Raw genomic sequence first — 20119 nt, forward strand, 5'->3', positions numbered from 1 at the left:
TGCTTCTAGATTGAATAAAAGAGATGGTGTGAACTTGGAATATGTTGAAAGTTCATGTGGGAAGTGAGAGAAAACACCGAAGTTGTGAGAGATCTTTTAATGGAGCATCAACAGCAGCCGATGGATCAAAACTGCTCACGGACGTATGAGCTGCAGGACGACTGGGGCACATGAAATGAAAGCTGCTGTTGGTCATTTTCCTTGTTCAAGCACAGAATGGAGAAAACGGTGCGACGGTGCCTTCGGTGGGAGAGTCTTCAGAAAAGCCCAGATTACCAGTCATTGTCCGTGCTACATTATCAGCTCACGTTTCATATTCACAGTTCGTTCGCCATCGAATCAAAATGGCATTTTAGTATCAGTGAGTGATTCAGCAGGCTAGAATTACAAACCATTCCACCATATCACGCTCACATAGATCTATTTCTTTTCTTTGACCTCCACATTTAGCTTCACTCGCCGTTAGATCGGTCTGATGATTCTCAAAAGTAATCTTGGGAAAACTAAAATGACTTAAGACGCTAACTTCCACACGTGTAGGAATTTCCAAACTCCACAGGTCCATAAATTCAAGTCTGTTTCGTTCATTTATAGTTAGTTATGTGTTAACATTTAATCAAAAATGATGTGGCACAAAAGAACAGTTATTCTACTAGGAAATCATTTCTTGTTTTTTCCAAAATAAGTTAAAAAACACGTAAAACCTTTACTAACCCCCTGCTCTCCCCCCCTCACCCCAGCAGTTCCTTACGGGCCTTATTGAACGTTGACCTGTGTTCTTCTACAGGTTCGGCCTCAGCCACCTCACCTCCTCGGGCTGAGGTCCTTCGTGCAGCCGTGGGGCTGTCGGATGCCGGATTCTTACCGTCGGTTTACCGCCAGGCCCGGTTGAGCAGCTTGACTTCTGCCAGGCGCTTGCTGATCATGGTGGCAAAGAAAAGGGCAAAAAGTACGCTGCTGATCAGCATGTAGTCGTAGTCGTCTTTCAGCACGTCGAACTGCTTGGAGGGATAAACGCGTGTCTGGTAGATGTCCAGACCGTACGCCACCACCTGGAAAAGAAGAAATAGATAATATATGTCATATTTTGCTGGATTTTGGTGGATTTTTTGGTGAATTTTTTTGTGAATGTTCTTAAGAAACATTTTTACCATTTCTTTTTTTCCACAAAAAAATGTTCAAAAATTTCCCAAAAATGTTGAAAATATGGACATCAGAAGTTTCATTGTGAAAATATTTTTTTTCCCCACATTTTCAAACTTTAAAACGGGTCAATTTTGACCCACGGGACGACACAATAACCCTTGTGTCGTCCCGTGGGTCACAAAATAATGAGGAAGTCTTTACCTTTCATTTGTTTTTTTTGTTTTTTGTTGATTTATTTATTCATTTATTTATGTATTTTTATTTTATTTTTTGAATGTCATGATTAAAGATATTGCATTTGGAGGACAGAGGAAGAGGAAAAAAGAAAATAACTCAGTCATTATGTACCAGCTGCATGAGGAATGTATGTTCTAATGTTCAAAAAAAAAAAAAAGTGCATCAATAATCGTTTTATAATCGAATCAATCAGGGGATCAGGGGTGTCAATCAAATCTGAGTTTTATTATTTGCTGAAAAGGGGCACAACATGGAACCTTTAATGTTAAAATGTAAGATTTTAGATGTAATGGCAGTGGAAATGGTGGATCTGATGGAAAAGCTATTAATTTCTGTCTAAACTGTTTCCAATAAGATGAACATGTTCTGAAGAATAAATGGCCACCACTGTAATGAACATGTTTGTGCTGGTTGACTCACCAGGCAGGTCGACTCCAGTCCAGAGGGTGCAGTGTAAATTCCTCGTACTCTTGATACCGTCTGGTTGTAGTTGATGAACCACTCCGTACGGATCAGTAGCTCTGGAGCGTACGGTATCAGGTTCTCTTCACTGGAGATCAAATTAACAGGTCAGACGGGATAAAAAATAAATAAAAAACTGTCGAATGTTTATCCAAAGTCTGAGTGCAGGACTTACCGGCTTTGCTCAGATACTATTTCTGGTCTGCGTGGGTCGAGGAACATCTTTGGTAACGACAGAATCCCTCCAGACGGCAAACCAACTGTGACAAAGCAAATCCAAAGAAACATTATGAGAGGCGCTGCGCCAGAATATGCTGAAAAGAGCTTTTTGTTTGTGAGAAAAAGGTGGGTTATTCCCAAATATAGAGCAACGCAATCCCAGTGAGACTCACTGAGCAGATGGCGGCTGGTGATGCCTTTCTCCGTCAGGGTGGCCTCCATGGTGGAGATGGACGAGGGGAAAATGTAGGACTGCTGGAGCACCTGAGGAGCATGCGGCCGATCCAGGGAGCTGAACACGGTGCTGTTGTAGAGCTCCATTCCTTCATACAGTTCAATCACAGAGAACTCATTCCTGCGAGACTTGGTGCTCCAGTATTCATACTGTGGATTCACATAGAGACAGAACACAGGCTGAGAGAACATAAAAGCTCCCATCATCATTTCTAGAGCATCAAAACCAACACATGATTATTGTCATGTACATCCTTTAAAGAAGAAGTGGCAAACATGCGGCCCATGGGCCAAAAAAGGCCCGCCAGAGCGTCCAATCCGGCCCGCGGGACGACTTTGTAAAGTGTATAAAAAGACATTAACTGCGATTTGTAAATATGTAAAACTGTAAATTTAAAATAATTTCTAGACCATGACAAGTTGTTTTGATCATAAAGAAAAATACTGGATTGTTCATTGTTCTTTTGTCATTTTGTGTCTCATTTTTGTAATGTTTTGTTTTTGTTGTTTTTTGTCTTTTTTTGTCTGATTTTTGTCGTTTTGTTTCTTTTTTTGTCTCGCTTGTGTTTTTTGTCTTATTTTTGTCACTTTGTGTTTTGCTTAATTCATTGTTTTGTGTGTCGTTTTTGTCATTTTGTTTCACATTTTTGTCATTTTTTGTCTCGTTTGTCAATTTTTTTGTTGCTTTGTAACTTTTTTGTCTAATTTTTGTCTCTCTTGTTTTGTTTTGTGTCGTTTGTCTAATTTTTTCTCATTTTGTTCCTCGCTAAAGTAAAATCCTCTATGGTTCAGTTCCAGATGACTAAATGTTGTGTTCCTTTGTAGTCACTCTGTCATCTGGAAGTTGTAATGTGGAAATGATAAACTGAGGCTGAATGCTGTTGAAATTGAATTAATTTTTCTTAACAAATTTCAGATTGTTCATGATGTTTTGTAAAAAGATAATTCCTTAAATGTAAACATTTTCAGAACGTACTTTTTTGCACTAAAACAAAGGAATCATTAGGAGTTGTGGTTATTTCTAGGTTATTATGCTGTGGTTTTACTGGTCCACTGGAGATCAGACTGGACTGAATGTGGAACCTGGACTAAGATGAGTTTGATTCCCCTGCTTTAAAGCGACCACAGCTATCAATCTTCCTCACCACCACCCAGTTTTCAGAGTGCACAACGTGCACCGGCCCCCTGGCTTTCCTCTGGATGGCTTCATGAATGATGCGACCGGTGACGCCGTCGATCAGGAGGATCCCAATGAAGCTCCTCTCTTGGTGCAAATCTGTGCTCTCGGTCACCACAGCCAGGAGGTTGGGGTTCAGGTACTGTAAGAAAACAGAATTCAACATTATTTAAGGATGCAAATACATATTTTATTACTAGATACCAAATCTGTAGTCAAATGAACAATTCTCTGATATCTCACTAACACAAACAAATTCAGGAATTTGTCTCATCGTCATCTCTCACTTCAACCAGAACTGCTAAGATTACAGTGAAGCCCAAAATTATTCATACTCGAAGCAAATTTTGACTTAAAGTTACTTTTATTCAACCAGCAAGTTTTTTTTGATTGGAAATGGCACAAGGGTTCCCCAAAAGATAATAAGATGATGTACAAGAGGTATCATTGTGGAAAAAAAATCTCAGCTTTTGTTTACATTTAAAAATAACTAAGTCAAAATTTGCTAGGGGTATGAATAATTTCGGGCTTGACTGTATATGCTATTTGCCAAATATGTCAAATACATACTGTTTTGGGTAAAGCAGTCTACATATAGTCAATATCATAACTCAGAAGACAGAGGCTCTGTTTTAACTTCACAGCATCAGTTTCATTTAATTCATAGCTGCTTCATTTTTCACCTATTTGTCAAACTTTGGACATAACATTAATTCTATTTTGTTTTTTCTTCCTGTTTCATTTTAATCTCCTTTCCGCTCCCAGGACTGACAAGAATTTAGGCATAGAATGACAAATTTTTCGATCACAAAACTATACAGTAAGGATTGTAAAAACGATAATTGTGATTCACTGAGAGCAGTTGAGGGGGAACATGAATCACTGGGAAAACGGTGACTAGAGCGACAGTATTTCCTGGAACGATGACTTTTCAGTTTACATCAGAAGTCGGGGAGTGAGTCCGTCTCTCTGACTGAAGTGGGAAAGACGAGCAGTGACAGACCAAACCCAGCAGGAATAAAAGCAATGATGTGATTTAACCTTTCTCAGGTTTTCAGTGATGCTACCGTACCTTATAGAGGACGCTACGATCTCCCATCACTCTGCCCTGGGAGTGCACATGCTCGTTGGGCCGTTTCCCTTTGACAGAGACAATCTTCTGTACCTCTGGTGGAATGATGACCTCCCAGATCTGCTCAGTTGACAAATCCTGAGAGCACAAAATCACTCAGATTAATTCTTCCATCACATTTGTGATTGGAGTATCATTTCATGGCAGTTTAAAGCTGAACGTTTCACTTGCCGTTCTCAGTCTGTAACCAGAAAGTCTGCCCTGACTGGAATCGACCAGATAGAAGAAGATGGAGGCGGCCATCTCCTGGAGCTGCTGCAGGACGTTCTTCGTAGAAGGAAAGGCAGACACCTGAAAAGTGTAGTGTTTAGAAGTCGTTTCTGGGTAGCAATTATCTCATAGAAATAAAGACTATTACTAAGGATACAGTTCGTACTGTACTATAACAGTGTATAATATGTGACGATGTAAATGAAAGAAATAGAGGAAGAAAGGGCAGCTGAGCAGTGAGAGAAATGGCTTTAAACAACATAATAAATCTGGTTTGCCACAGACCTTGTACTGGTCATCAACGAGAAGCAGGACCTTTGCGTAATCCTGGTCCATGAGAGGCAGCATGAGGGACTGAAGGATCGGCTGAGGTAGAGCGGGTGGCGTGACGTGACTTTTCTTTCCAAAGATGGGGTTAAACACATGTAGCGTACCCAGACCTGTGTCCTAAACACAAAAAACATACAAGGTAAATGGCAAAAATAAATGTTAGGAACTTCTAGAGCAGGGGTGTCCAACATGCGTCCCAAAAGCGGTCCTCCAGAGGGTCCAATCCGGCCCTCAAAGTGGAAAAACTACAGAGAAGACATTAACTGCAGATTGTAAATTAGTAAAACTATACATTTAAAATCATTTCTTGACCATGACAAGTTGTTTAGATCATAAAGTAAAATACCAGATTGTTCTTTTGTCATTTTGCATCCCATTTTTTGAATGTTTTGTCAGATTTGTATCGTTTGTCTCTTGTGTTTGTCATTTTGTTTCTGGTTTTTGTCATTTTGTGTTTCCTTTTTGTCTTGCTTGTGTTTGTCTACTTTTTTGTTGTTTTGTTTCTCGCTTTTGTCATTTTTGGTCTCATTTGTGTATTTTTTTTGTGTGTCGTTTGTCCATTTTTTGTGCTTTGTAACTGTTTTGAATTTTTTGTCTTTTTTTGTATCCCATTTTTCTAATATTTTGTCTTGTTTTTTCTTTTGTCTGTCTTTTGCCGTTTTGATCATAAAGTAAAATACTACATCATTCAGTTCAAGATAACTGTGACTAAATGTGTTCCTTTGTAGACACTGTGATCTGGAAGTTGTAATGTGGAAATGATAAACTGAGGCATACAAATGCTTAAATTGAACTTATTTTTCTTTAAAAATTTCACATTTTTCATAATGTTTTGTAAAAAGATAATTTTGTAAATGTGAACATTTTCAGAATGTACTTTTCTGCACTAAAACAAGGGAAAAATTTGGAGTCATTTATAGGTTATTATGCTCTGATTTTACTGGTCCAGTTCACTTGAGATCAAATTGGGCTGAATTCCTCTGAACTAATATGAGTTTGACACCTCTGTTCTAGAGTGAACACAAGTGCTTTCTCTGAGAAGCAGCAGCCGTTTTATACAAGAAATGCTGAATAAAACCTAACACTGCTGGTGCTTTATTTATGTTTGCTGCCCACACGTGATGAAATTGACACCAGACCTGAAACTATTTACACATAGAGCACAGAATCTACTGTTAGACATTACCTTGTCTTTGATGAGCAGCGTGCACTGCGGGGGATGAGGGAAGTGTGCAGTCGTTCGTTGCACCATCAGTTTAAAAGCTGCATTTGGCGGGACATTGTGCAGGTAGTGCCTCCATAAAATACCGCCCGTCTTACTGTCAATCCCAAAGAGCTGAACAGAAAAAAAACAAGAATCAACTGCACAGGAAAAAAGTCACATGTCTGGTGTTTAATTTCACTTCAGGCATGGCTGATCTGAGACAAAACAAAGCGAATCTAGGCTGACCACACACAGCTAGATGAGAGGGTGAGCTTCAGCCTCGTACCTTCCCAGACGCTGTAACCATAACCATCATCTTCTGCAAGTTAAACTCATCTCTGGACAGGTTCTCGATGGTGACGTCGTTTTTTACTTGACTGCGGGGTTTGCGAGCATCGTAGAAGAGCTTCCATAGATGGCCGATCCAGGCCTGCAGCAGGATGAGTTGAGAGGAGAGCCTCTTCATCACCATGGACATCAGCCCGTCTGGACGGATCACAGCAAGAGAACACATGCAGTGGATTGGATTCACATTTTAGGTCCATTGTGTCAGCTTTCTAACAGAAGTAGGATCTATTCTCAAAGTGAAATCAAGTGATGCTCGGGGCTGATTAAAGTAACAGTGCAGAGGAGGGAAAAAAGGATTTTTCAGTGCACAAAAGAGGACATTAATCTTGGGAAAAGCCATTAAGTTTCAATGAGAAGAGCAGGGAAGTTTGTTACCTTGAATGGCTGAATCCATACGCAGCAATAAAAATTGAACAAAAACAAAAGAAAGTGAAGCTAACAGGAAACTAGTAAATCAACCTAAAGTCAGCTTTGGTGGTTAAATCCAGGATAAAAGACAAACCAACAGATCACAGATTTACCGATCAGCTCTCAGTTAGTGGAGAACAAAAGGAGAAATTCTGAAACAAGCTTGACCAAAAACCCTGATATTAGAAGTAAAACAACTACGTTAAGTTTCTACAGCATGAAGGAGAAAACCCAACGCTAGAAATAACAGCTAAAATGGACAATAGACATAATAATAGAATAATAACAACTTTATTTGTGCGGCACCTTTCAGAAGAACATCCACAAAGTTCTTTGACAGGAAGAACATGGTGATAAAAGAGAGATAAAAGAGAACTTTATTGGAAAGCGAGTCTGTAAAAGTGGGTTTTAAGAAGTGATTTCAAAGAATTTACTGATTGGGTGAGCCTCATCTCCTCAGGCAGGTCATTCCAAACCTGAAGAGGCCTGATGGAGAAGGCCCAGAACGACCAGGAGGGACCTACCCAAGGATCTAAGGCTGCTGTAGGGACGTATGGGGTTAACAGGTCTAAAAGGCTGCAGGAAGAGATTTTAAATCCTAAGCTACTTATGAAAGACAATTTTCTGGGCAGAAATGACGATTTAGAGCAACTTTGTGAGGAGAAAAATCTGGATTTTAAGGAATATAGTTGAGATATTTTGAGAAAAGTTGACAAAAAGTTGAATAAAGCTTTCCAAAAATTACCCCTAAAAATATCTAATTAGAAATTTTACAAGAAAAACAAGTGAACTTCATAAATAAATATCTAATTTTATGAATTATTATGAGAAATTGGTTAATTTTACACAAAAAAAGCAGTAATATTTACAGAATAAGGTCATAAAAAAACACAAATTTCTGTAGAAAAATTTCAGATTTGAGATAAAAGTTTTTAATACCAAAATGTAAATATAGCCAGGGTCCCTGGAGAGCTTTAACCCTTGTGTCGTCCTGCAGGTCAAAACTGACCCGTTTTAAAGTTTGAAAATGTGGAAAAAAAATATATTTTCACAGTGAAACTTCTGATGTCCACATTTTCAACATTTTTGGGAAATCTTTGAACATTTTTTGGTGGAAAAAAAGAAATGTTAAAAATGTTTCTCCAGAACATTCACAAATCCACCAAAATCCAGTGAATTGCGCTGGATTTTGGTTGATTTTTATGTGAATGTTCTTAAAGAAAATATTAGAAGTTTGACTGATATATATGTAATCCCTTTAGATATTTTTAGGATTTTTTTGGAAGATTTTTATTCATTTTTTGAAAATATTTACAAGAATTTTCTTGCCAAATTTGGGGGAATTTTTTTTCTAAATAAAACTTTTAAGGGAAACTTTTAAGGAATTATTGGAATTTTCTTCCTGAAGATTTTGCAAATTTTTAGAAATTTGGGGAATTTTTTTGCAGAATTTTTGGATTTTTTTCAGACAAAGAAACCATATTTTTTGGTGCCCATAAATGAGGACAACAGGAGGATTAAAAGTGATCAGTAAAATTTTAAAATCAATTCTCAGACGTACAGGGAGCTGATGAAGAGAAACCAGAACAGGGGAGATGTGATGTCGTCTGTTAAAACCAGTAAGAAGCCGAGCTGCTGTGTAGATAACGATTAGGACACTTTTAATCTGAATTTGGGTTTGACATTTACCGGCCTTTTTGCCGAACTCTCCCTCCAGCTCCGCCTGCGTTCCAGTCAGGGGCAGATCCACCATTTCCATTGTCACCACGTCTGACAGGGCCTCCTCTCTTGTCCACATTACACGCCCTGGAAGGAAAGACTTATTATTGTTCTGTAATCAATCATTTACTTTCCACACCCTGCGACAGTATGCAGTTTATGTTGGCGCTTTCCATTAATTACAATATGACAGTTTTTTTCCCCCTTCATGCTCATGGAAACAACAGCGCTGTGCTCCACACAGTGGTCAGATGTTGGCAGCGTTTATGATGATTAAGAGGTGGGATATAGCAACATGTTATCATGAGGCTCAGCCTGGCTCGCTGGTTTCTATGCACCGTATCCCAGCAGTAAACACAAAACACTAATGGGCGCTTTACTTCCATTGAAAGTTTAACTTACTGATTCTCTACAAACCACCACATGTGAGTGTTAAACTCATCTTAGTCCAGGTTCCACATTCAGTCCAGTCTGATCTCCAGTGGACCGGACCAGTAAAACCACAGCATAATAACCTAAAAATAACCACGACACCTAATGGTTCCTTTGTTTTAGTGCAAAAATGTCCACATTTAAGGATTTAAGAAAAATAAATTCAATTTCAGCAACATTCAGCCTCAGTTTATCATTTCCACATTACAACTTCCAGATCACAGAGTGTCTACAAAGGAACACAACATTTAGTCACAGATATCTGGAGCTGAACCAGAGGATTTTATGATCAAAACAACAGAAGTCAGACAAAAAAACTACAAAAATAAGACAAAATATTACAAGAATGAGACAAAAAAAACAACAAAAAATGAGACAAACGACATGAAACAAAACAAGAGACAAAAAAATTCGATTAAAAAGGTACAAAGCAAGAAAAAAATGGACAAATGACACAAATGCGACAAAAAATGACAAAAACAAAAAAGAAAACAAAAAATAGACAAATAACACAAGTGAGACAAAAAACATAAAACAACAAAAACGATACACACAACACCAAACACAGCAAAGACAAAATGACAAAACTAAGACAAAAAATACAAGTGAGACAAAAAGGAAATACAAAACAAATACGAGAAACAAAGTGACAAAAACATGAGACAAACAGCAAAAAAGACAAAAAACAAAAATGAGACACAAAGCGACAAAAACGAGAAACAAAATGACAGAAAATGAGACAAATGACATGAAACAAATCAAAAAGAAACAAAAAATTGTAAAACGACAATAAAATAAGACAAAAAACAGAAGTGAGACAAAAAGGAAACAAAACAACAAAAACAAGAAATAAAATAAAAACATGAGACAAAAAACAACAAAACAAGACAAAATATTACAAAAACGAGACACAAAACGACAAAAGAACAATGAACACTCTACTATTTTACTTTATGATCAAAACAACTTGTCATGGTCTAGAAATAATTTTAAATTTATAGTTTTACTAATTTACAATCTGCAGTTAATGTCTTCTCTGTAATTTTTACACTTTGAGGGCCGGATTGGACCCTCTGGAGGACCGCTTTTGGCCCACGGGCCTCATGTTGGACACCCCTGTTGTATGGGAATAACTGTCATGCTTTATGGAAACCAGAAAATACACACAGTGATGTAGATGCAGGATCTTCCTAAAAGTCTGTTTATTTGGTTTGTTTAATAGCAATGAGAAAGATTTTCAATTGTTCCGACTTTGGCGCCCCCAAGTGGTAGAAATAAAAGACACTGAAGACCACCAATGCTTCAGCTACCATTAATATTAGTAGTGCAGACTGAATGAGCATCCTGTCCTGCCTTCCCTTCGTGGAATTCCTACCTGGCTGCTGTATGAACGTGAGCGTGTGGTCTTCTGTCTGCACCATGGCCCTGTAGCCGACAGAGTCATCTTTCTTCAAGAACGCCTGCACATAGAGCTGAAAGACAGAATTAAACTTCCTTAGATTCTCCTCTACTGCTCTGGAAGTCAATAAGTGCTTAAGCAACCATACAGTCACCTAGGGCAGAAAAAACAGCACTCACCTTCTCTGGTTTCCCACCGTTAGGATCCATATTAACAATCAGCGTCGTATCGAGAAGTCTGCGTCCAGTTTCAGCGCTAAAGAGGTTAACGCTGCAAGCCTGTGTGGGAGAAATCAGTAATTATTGGTCACAATGGTTTAAAGAACAGAAAATTAACATTTTTACTTGAATTTCTAAAATGATCTTGTAACACTGTTTGCCAAAAAAGCCCGACTAAACTTGGCAATAACAAGTGCAAGTTTATGTCGAAAAAAGAGACTATTCTCTGAGATTAAAGCAGTAAATTCAAAAAGAATTTGGATATTCTCTAACATTAAACTTGTAAATTTCCAAGAAAAAACTTGAATATTCTCTAAGATTGAAGTACTTGATTTATGGGGAAAAAAAACATGGACATTCTGAGATTAAAATTGTAGATTTACAAGAATAAAAACTATTCTGAGATGAAAGCCATAAATATATGAAAAAAAATTCCCTGAGAATAATGCCAAAATGAAGGAGGGAAAAAAAAACTTGGCTCTTCCCTGAGATTGAGGTGGGAAATTGATGAGAATAAAACTCTGATATGGTCTGAGATTAAAGTCAGAAATTTAGGAGAAAGAAAAAAAGCCCTCAGATATTCCCTGAAATCAAATTATTAAATATGCAAGACAAAAACTTCTCTGAGATTAATATTGATTTATGAGAAAAACAAACTTCTCTGAGATGTACAAGATGTAAATATACGACAATTTATTTTTGTAAAATTTGCACATCAAAATTTTACAAGCAAAGAGAAATCTAAAGCAGCTCCAACATGCTGAGGCAACCAAAATGACAGGATTCAAGGCGTCAGTGGAATCCATCTCGCTTTATGGATCTGACTAACAAAGACTCTCTCAAAAAGAGTTGATGGGACTTAAACCAGAATGTTACAGATGGTGCCAAACACCCCCTGGAAATCACCAACAAGTCACTACATGGCTCACATCCACGCTGGTCCACCATCATTAGACAACATAGACCAGCCCTGGATGGACATGTGGTCAGACACAACCAAGCAGCCGGTCGTTGCTATGGAAACCTGGTACTATCAGAAGGGCTGGCAGGCCGAGCACAATATGAAGGAAGGCGCGAGAAGAAAACACTGGTCTGGAAGGCAAAGAACGTTCAATTTCACATTTACTCACAGTTTTATTCTTGGGCGACATGACGGCAGCCACAGTCTTCTCTCCAGTGGTCGCAAATGAAACCAGCAAGGCCTAGAAATGAAGACAAACAATTTCTTAATTTATCAGTTCTAATATCTTAATGCTACACCTATACCTGTAAACGATAAAAACAATGCATTTTGCAGCTTAAAAATAAGGTCATATTCTGAAATTTCAGAAGTAAAAAGTGGTGACTTTGGCCTTTCAGATGCCTAGTCTGTCTTTAAATATCCTGTGTAATGCATTTTCCCATTGCAACAGACTTTTTATCAAGAGACAGACAGATAGGTGGTTATCTGCCTCACATTTCAGGCCCAATCTTGTATCACGAGAGTCATGCAGTACAGGAATTGTAGTACCAGAACAAACAAATAAACTCAAGTTATTCTCAGTTGTCAGAATCTCAGCCATGCACATCAAAAGTACAACATAAAGAAATGGAAACGTACCGGTTTGAAGTCCCTCATTGCAGCTATCTGACCGTTGTTGAGCTGAAGAAGCTGGTAGTGATCAGGCCCGAGCTGAAGGAAGAACTCTGACAGCGGCTGACGGGCCGGATTGGGCTGATGTGACAACAGAACTGGATGAAAGCCCGGGTCTACTTCAAGTGCTAGAGACTGGGACAAGACAAAAAACACAACAATATTAACATGAAAAGCACTCAGAGCGCACAGTACTCAGCCAAGGCTGCTCATTCATTGAATGATTTCCAACAGATGAAATCTTTCATAAAAAATGACCTTGCTCTGAGCACAGGCGTGTGTTCTGCATGTGTACGTTATGTACAGATACCAAATCACATGACCTAAATATGTAGCGGGTGGCGAGAATTGATGGGATTCAGAAACACTCCCACAATTTAATCAATTGTTCCTTGGATCATTTCTGATGGATAAGTCCTGATAAGTCCTCAACGGTGGATTTGTTGTAGGATCACAATCATGTGATCATCAGCAGGCAGCTGATGTAGTGTTTACTTGTTGTCATGGTTACAGTGACGCCCTGCCGCTATCTGGCAGTGATACAGAAATCTTTAACAAATCCGTGGATCCAGACTATAAGCCGCATCACTGCCAAAATCTAATCACCTTGGTCTTTGTGTCATTTCTGACCTTCACTGAAACTTTTGAGTAATGTTGCAGACAGAAAGACAGATTCACAGAAGGACAAACGTACGCCAATCGTCACATAACACATAACGTAAAAATAGTGAATTCTTTATATTATGCACTCTTCTTTCTCTCAGTGTGAGAAAACGAGGAGTGCATAGAAAGGGAAGAAAAGTAGAACGCTAAAAGTTAGAAAGGTTATTTCAGACAGTAGAAAGAAAAAAAATGTGGTTTTGTTTTGCTTCATACCTGCAGGGGAACCTGGGTCATCTGAAGCTGTAGGTGTAAGTCAAGCATGTAAAAAGACACACCTGCAGAGTCTACACATGTCAACATCCCCTGGCCAACAACCACACAGCTGGCCTGAATGTTGTACAGCCACGGAGCTTCCACTGACATCTGAAAATGACACCAGGAAAGAACTCAGAAACAAGGTGTATTTACAACATTTATATATATCCTCCTATATTTTCTACACAGCATTCATGCATTTTCTGACATTATAAATCACGTTTACCTGCTTGATTATCTCTCCATCCTCCATACTATACACAACAATAGCAATGTGGGAATGAGGAACAACTCCCAACACATAAACTTCACCATTTCCATCAGAGTATACAGCCTGGTAATCTACGGTTTCACTGTAGAGACAAAAACAGAGAAAATTACTGAAATTTTATACTGCCAATCTTATCCATAAAGTTAGTTGTGATAATAATGGTAGTTTCCACAAAAGCATTAATCAAGCAAATTATATAATTTCTAGGGACATATTTTGGTTAGGAAAACAGATACTAACAGTAATAGACAGAAAGTGGCTTTTAATGTTGATCCATTAACAGTAAAACCATGGCAACTTACGTTTCCGGTAGATTCTCGATCCATTTCTGATGTCCATTAGACAGATAATGGACAGAGATGGCAGTTTTCTTCAGAACAGCCACGTGTTTCACCATGTCTTGCTGTCCAACTAAGCACGCTGACTGGAAACTAAAAAAACATAACAAAAGCAGTTAATACTTTACCAAAATAAATGTATTTCTTTAACCCTAACCACTGCAGGTCATGAAGATAATCACCTGCCAGAGTCGAGCACGACTTCCCAGTTCAAACCACCAACATTGATCTCCCAGGAGCGCAGCAAGCGGCCATTACCGACCACGAGCACCGCATCTAGGAGACGGAGACAGGTTCGTGAGTTATCTGCTTTACAAGAAGGAACTATAAACTCTTTAAGCTCAACTGCAATAGCAAAAAAAGTCACCTTGTCCATGTTGCAGAAGAGCGTCGATGTTTCCTTCTGAGCCAGTCTTATCCACATGTCGCCAGACTGTAACACACATCGAATAAGCAGAAATAAGTTTTTAACTTTATTTTATTTGACCTTTATTTTACTAAGTAAAAATGCTTAAGAACCAGTTCTCATTTGCAAACATGGCCTGGCCAAGAGGCGTCAGCAGAAACAAACACACATGTAAACTACAGACACAAATAGACATATAGACATAACAAAGAACAAAAGTAAACAAGTAAGAAGCATGGGAACTTACGCATGCGAGTGGAAAGAAAATGTGCATGAGGTGTAGAAAGTGTGTGTATATATAAGTAGTCCAAAGTGATCAGCAGGAGCAGCAGTCAGCTACAATCTGCTGGAGTTTAAGCTTGAAGGTGGAGAGTGGAGTCAGAGTTGAACGTTTGAGGGTGTTTTGTAAAGTGTTGCAGTCATTAGCTGCTCTCTACACAGCTGCCTATCACACATTAAACTTTGGCTGGCCCAAAACCTTCTTCACTTGAACAAAAGTAAAACTGAATGTATCCTCTTTGGCCCCCCTGATTTGCACCTAACTGTATTGTCCAGTTCATCGCTGAGTTTCCCTGCCGGTCAAACAGTAAAAAACCTTGGAGTCATTTTTGACATTGAGTTGAGATTTGACAGGTAAACTGCTTCTGTTGTCAAGGCTAGCTTTTTCCAGCTACGTCTCCTCACTGAAGTCAAGCCCTTTCTTTCCCAGCACGACCTGGAGAAGGTCATTCATACTTCTATCAGTTCTCCCATCGACTATTGTAATGCACTTTATTTTGGTATCACACAGACATCACGCCATCCATTACAACTGGTTCAGAATGCAGCTGCCCGTAAGATTTGTTTTTAAAGCTCTTCATGACCTTGCTCCCTTATATTTATCTGAGCTTTTAACCATCCACTCAGATGGTGCTGGACGTGCCCAGGTCCTGGTACCAACAGTGGGCTGATTGTTCTTTTGCTGCTGCTGCTCCGAGACTCCGGAACACACTTCCATAGGACCTTCGTGTTCTCACCGGCCTGTCGCTATACAAGTCCAGACTGAAAACCCACTTATTCAGACGTGTCTTCAACTCCTAGCACTGTTTTATTTTCATGTCGTCCCAAAATGCTTAATTTAAATGTTACTGATTTGTCTGTGCTGCATCATGGTTTTATGGTTTTCATGGTTTTATAGTAACTAAACTGTATTGTTTTGTTGCTGATGGAAAGCACTTTGGTCTTCATTTATGTTGTTGTAAAGTGCTCTATAAATAAACTTTGATTGATTGAGCTTCTGCAAAGTGAGGACAGGCCAGCAGGTACGAAGGGAGGACCACCTCACCAGTTGATAGAGATTGCAGTGGTGAGTGTGGAAGGGTGGGTTAGTGCCAAAGCGGATGTCTGAGTGATAAAGAGTGTGATGTTTTTGGAGCTCGGTACTTGGGGTGATTTTGTAACTGAATAAAATCTGCCAGCTGAAAAGTGTGTCATCTTTCAGACTAACAAAATACTCACAAAGCTCTCCGGTCCTGGTGTTGAGTGCAGCAAAAACATTCCTCTCTGTTGCCACGAGCACCTTTTTGGATGATTGCACGTGTGTGTCGAAATGAGAAAAGCGAACCTTGCCTACATATTGCTGCCTCCTGTGAAACACAAGACAGAGAACAAGCGTTCATGAATAACGTTTCGCCACAAAATTTACAGAGATTGTTTAGAGATCGAGAAGGTGGTATCATTTAAGATGAGAATACAACTTCAAAATAAACAAAATCCATACAAACTGAAAAAGATTCTGTATTTCATTCTGTGGGGTAAAACTCTGGAACAGTTTGGGCGAGGAGATAAACAAACGTCCAAACGTGCAGCAGTTTAAAACTGAATACAAAGATCACGTTTTCACAGAATACAGGGATGAAGTGGGGGTGTGACAGTCACTGCGTGTGCACAGGTTACCTTTAATAATTACTGATTTCTTTAATAATTAGTTTTCTTTACTTATTTACGCGTATTACTAGTTGGGTCTTTTCTTTCTGCTGTGTTTTGCTGTTGTTAGGTCCTTTTGTATGAATGTAAATGGACGTATTGGTGTATATTCATTCTAAATCATGTACATTATTATTATTATTGTTTATAAATGGTAGTATTTTGAAGAAGCAGAATGAATAGATCTGCAATCATTGTGCAAGTCCCTCCATAAACTCCAACTGGTTCAGAATTCTGCAGCCCGCATCATCACCCGTACTCCCTCCTTTCACCACATCACCCCCGTCCTCCAGCAGCTTCACTGGCTCCCGGTCCAATTCCGCATCATTTTCAAAATCCTGTTGTATACATTTAAATCCATCCACAACCTTGCTCCCCCCTATCTGTCTGATCTCCTCCACATTGCCACTCCGTCTCGTTCCCTCAGGTCCTCCTCCTCCCTTCACCTCTCTTTACCTTCTGCCCGCCTCAGCACCATGGGGAGCAGAGCTTTCAGCCGCTCTTCTCCCCAACTCTGGAATTCTCTCCCACCAGACATCCGTAACATTGTTTCTTTACCCCAGTTCAAGTCAAGACTCAAAACTCATCTGTTCAAATCCGCATATTCGTTGTAATTTCATTGTTTCTTTTAACTGTTGTTACCTTTGTCTGCTGTTTTGTTTTATTTATTTATTGTGTTTTATCCTGTAAAGTGACCTTGGGTGTTTTGAAAGGCGCTGCTAAATAAAATGTATTATTATTATTATTAAGGGGTGGGATTAGATAAGCTTTGACTTCCTCCCACTCCTCTTTGAGCAACTTATTCTTGCCTTTTGTTGCTGTTTTCTTTTTATGTTGAACTGTTCAAAATAAACTTTCAAAAACAAAACAAACAAGGTCATATAACTGTGGCTAATCCCCTGTTGGCATTACTCCAGGTAACAAACCCCAGTGTCATGACACACAGTGTAAATTAAAAAGCAAAAAACGTTCATGGACAGTACACTAGAAACTATCAGATTGGTTCCAGTGATTTCCAAATGCTTAGAAATCAGATTTGATCATATTAATTCAATGAGTTAACGGGGTTATTTGTTCCCTAATGGCAAATTTATACACCATAAACATCCCAAGAGCATGTAGGCAAAGAAATCTAAACATAAAACAAGTTTTTATGAATGATTTTTAATATTTATGGCCTATTCTGTCATATAAAGTCCACCCCAAACACACCGAGCCGCAGCTAGTTGCAGTGACAGGTGTTAGCATTAGCATTGCCACATTAAAATACGTCCGGAAACAATGCGAACATTTAACCGTTCACTGGATTCCGCTTACCAGTCAAATTTTCCCACTTGATCCTCAAACACAGCCTCGACAATGGCCCATAAAACAACACATTTCAGCCACAGCAGAATTAGCTTTGCCATTGCAGTAGCAGCTTTGACTTGCTCTTCAGCAGAAGGAGGAAGTCGGAAGCTGATCGACTTCCTGTATATCTGATGAAAAGCAGGTGCTGCCCCCTACGGGTTGAAGTAGTGCACGGCGTCAATACGTGTAATGCAATGATGGTTTAACCCTCCTGTTGTCTTCATTTACGGGCACCAAAAAATATTGTTTCCTTGACTGAGAAAAATCCAAAAATTCTGCAAAAAAAATTCCCCAAATTTCTGATAATTTGCAAAACCTTCGGGAAGAAAATTACAATAATTCCTTAAAAATTTCCCTTAAAAGTTTGATTAAAAAAATTAATTTTGGCAAGAAAATTCTTGAAAATATTTTCAAAAAATGAGTAAAAATCTTCAAAAAAAATCCTAAAAATATCAAAAGTGATTACATATATGTCAATAAAACTTCTAATATTTTCTTTAAGAACATTCGCATAAAAATCAACCAAAATCCAGTGAAAATCGTTGGATTTTGGTTGATTTTTTTGTGAATGTTCTTAAAGAAACATCTTTTTTAACATTTCCTTGTGGACATCAGAAGTTTCACTGTGAAAAAAAAAATATTTTTTCCACATTTTCAAACTTTAAAACGGGTCAATTTTGACCCGCAGAACGACACGAGGGTTAAAAAAAACATAGACTGGGATGACTTATTTTGAAACATTGTTCTTCAATTTAAAGTAATGTTTTTGATGAAATACTGGCTTTTGGACTGTTATCAGATCGTGAACGCCCCCCATGATTTACTTTCACAGTCGCTTCCTCCGGCAGCTAGTTTTTTCTATGGGATTTCAAGATGGCGTCGAGCGGAGGAGATGGGGAGCACGAATGGACAGCGGCAGTGCGGCCGCTTTTATCAGCTTCGTACACCGCTTTTGAAACGAAAGAGCTACCTCAGCTTATCGGGTCTATCATTAACAGGTAACCGGTTACATGTCAATAGCCTGCGGGGTGTCTATTTGCTCAAATACTGTCCGTGTCCACCCAGGATTAGCTGCCTGGCTAACGTGCTAACTTAGCTTGGTTAGTTCAGTTCGATGGGAAACGTTACCCGCTCGGCTGACGTTAGCGGCTAGCAGGCTACTTAAAGCTTAACTTGCACTGGCACCAAGTCCGTTGCTGACGTTAGCTGGTATGCTAACGGTAGCTAACTTACTCAAAATGCTATTTAGCGAGCGATTGCCTGCCTGGTCACTTATAAACAGTTTGAAACAAGGCACGACTTATGGCCGATGGAGGCCGATCTCTAACGTGAAGTTGTTGCCGTGCGAACGTTAGTTGACGTCGCGTTGTTACGTTTAGGAAATTTGCTTCATCATTAGCTAGCTAACACAAACATTAGCCAGCGAGCTAACCAGCCGGGCCTTCCAACCGGAGGGGCTAACGTAACGTTGATATGGCCCGGCCAGAGTAACAGACGACTACGTCAGCTGACTTAACTTGGCTAAATATGCTTCGACTTGTCAAATGCAATCTAGTATAGGTTTGACAACATATAATTCACATATAAACTGATCGGTAAAGGTAGTCAGCCCGTTAAACACTGTCAGCTGTGTGCTTGTGGTTGGGCTGAAAGTAGGCGGGGACCTTATTTCTCGACTCATTCTTGATCAGGTGATTGTGGGTAGCTGTTAACGTATTGTCAGTAAAACCTAAACCTGGCATTTAAGCTTGAGAGTTAAGCTGTTGTGGTGAAATCCGAGATGGATACACTAAACTACAAAGAGGCTGAAACGATGAGAACTTGTTATCGGAGAAGAGTGTCACAGCCAGGCATGATTATTTTGGTGCCTCGCCAATAATTTTGTCTTGAAAGTCGGTGTATATATGCTTATTTCGCTTTGCAACAACCATTGCATACATTTCTATTGAGAGATTATCAAGTAAATAGAACCTACACAGAGGCCAGGTTGTCACTTGACACTGGTGTAGGGTGGTGGCATATGCTGATTGCTCTGCGCATTCAAGTGCAAAGCTTCCTGCTATGTTTATAGGTTTCATTTTCCTCAGAAACATGCAACCTGCAAAGTGGGGCACTAATGTTAGAATCACTGATAGTGTCATTTTTTTTCAACTGCTGTTTAACTACTGCAGTGTTGTCTGTTATCTTCATATGTAGTCGAAACGTTGGAGCAAATGTTTGTGGTCATTTTCAGGTGACTAACATCGACAAACCTGTTTATCACAGGGCCCCAAATGTTTATAGAGAGAACGCTAAAGATTCAAAACCCACCGAAAGATAAATTCTTCTAGTGTCGTCATAAATGGACATGTTTGGTTTTAAAC

The 20119-nt window shown here is 39.1% G+C and overlaps 2 protein-coding genes across 9 annotated transcripts in view; one reads left to right on the top strand and one right to left on the bottom strand.

The window, feature by feature from the left end:
• Positions 1-82: 82 nt before the first annotated feature.
• Positions 83-17879, bottom strand: emc1 (ER membrane protein complex subunit 1). The gene is made up of 22 exons (XM_023270846.3): positions 17724-17879; positions 15939-16066; positions 14403-14468; positions 14218-14311; positions 14000-14128; positions 13653-13779; positions 13385-13534; positions 12476-12643; positions 12006-12077; positions 10837-10935; positions 10634-10730; positions 8797-8913; positions 6638-6837; positions 6334-6483; positions 5103-5264; positions 4779-4898; positions 4548-4685; positions 3444-3617; positions 2238-2448; positions 2021-2105; positions 1804-1933; positions 83-1052 (listed from the first exon to the last, which is right to left on the bottom strand). The coding sequence occupies exons 1-22, from the start codon at positions 17813-17815 to the stop codon at positions 873-875; spliced, it is 2889 nt and encodes a 962-aa protein (XP_023126614.2). The 5' UTR covers positions 17816-17879; the 3' UTR covers positions 83-872.
• A 714-nt stretch (positions 17880-18593) lies between these two features.
• ubr4 (ubiquitin protein ligase E3 component n-recognin 4) overlaps positions 18594-20119 on the top strand; it is a 63832-nt gene continuing 62306 nt past the window's right edge. For all 8 annotated transcript variants that reach the window (XM_055012753.1, XM_055012755.1, XM_055012756.1 and 5 more), the window contains exon 1: positions 18594-18754. In XM_055012753.1, the coding sequence (XP_054868728.1) occupies positions 18630-18754 (125 nt within the window). In that variant the 5' untranslated portion in view covers positions 18594-18629. The remainder of the gene's footprint in view (positions 18755-20119) is intronic.

This window comes from Amphiprion ocellaris, chromosome 8 (genome assembly GCF_022539595.1).
Source record: "Amphiprion ocellaris isolate individual 3 ecotype Okinawa chromosome 8, ASM2253959v1, whole genome shotgun sequence".
Classification (NCBI taxonomy): domain Eukaryota; kingdom Metazoa; phylum Chordata; class Actinopteri; family Pomacentridae; genus Amphiprion; species Amphiprion ocellaris.

Coding starts and splice junctions, on each gene's coding strand:
- emc1 (XM_023270846.3), bottom strand. CDS start 17,815: ATGGCAAAGCTAATTCTGCTGTGGCTGAAATGTGTTGTTTTATGGGCC. Junction 13,780..13,999: donor ATCGAGAATCTACCGGAAAC/GTAAGTTGCCAT, acceptor TTGTCTCTACAG/TGAAACCGTAGATTACCAGG. Junction 4,899..5,102: donor TCGTTGATGACCAGTACAAG/GTCTGTGGCAAA, acceptor TACACTTTTCAG/GTGTCTGCCTTTCCTTCTAC.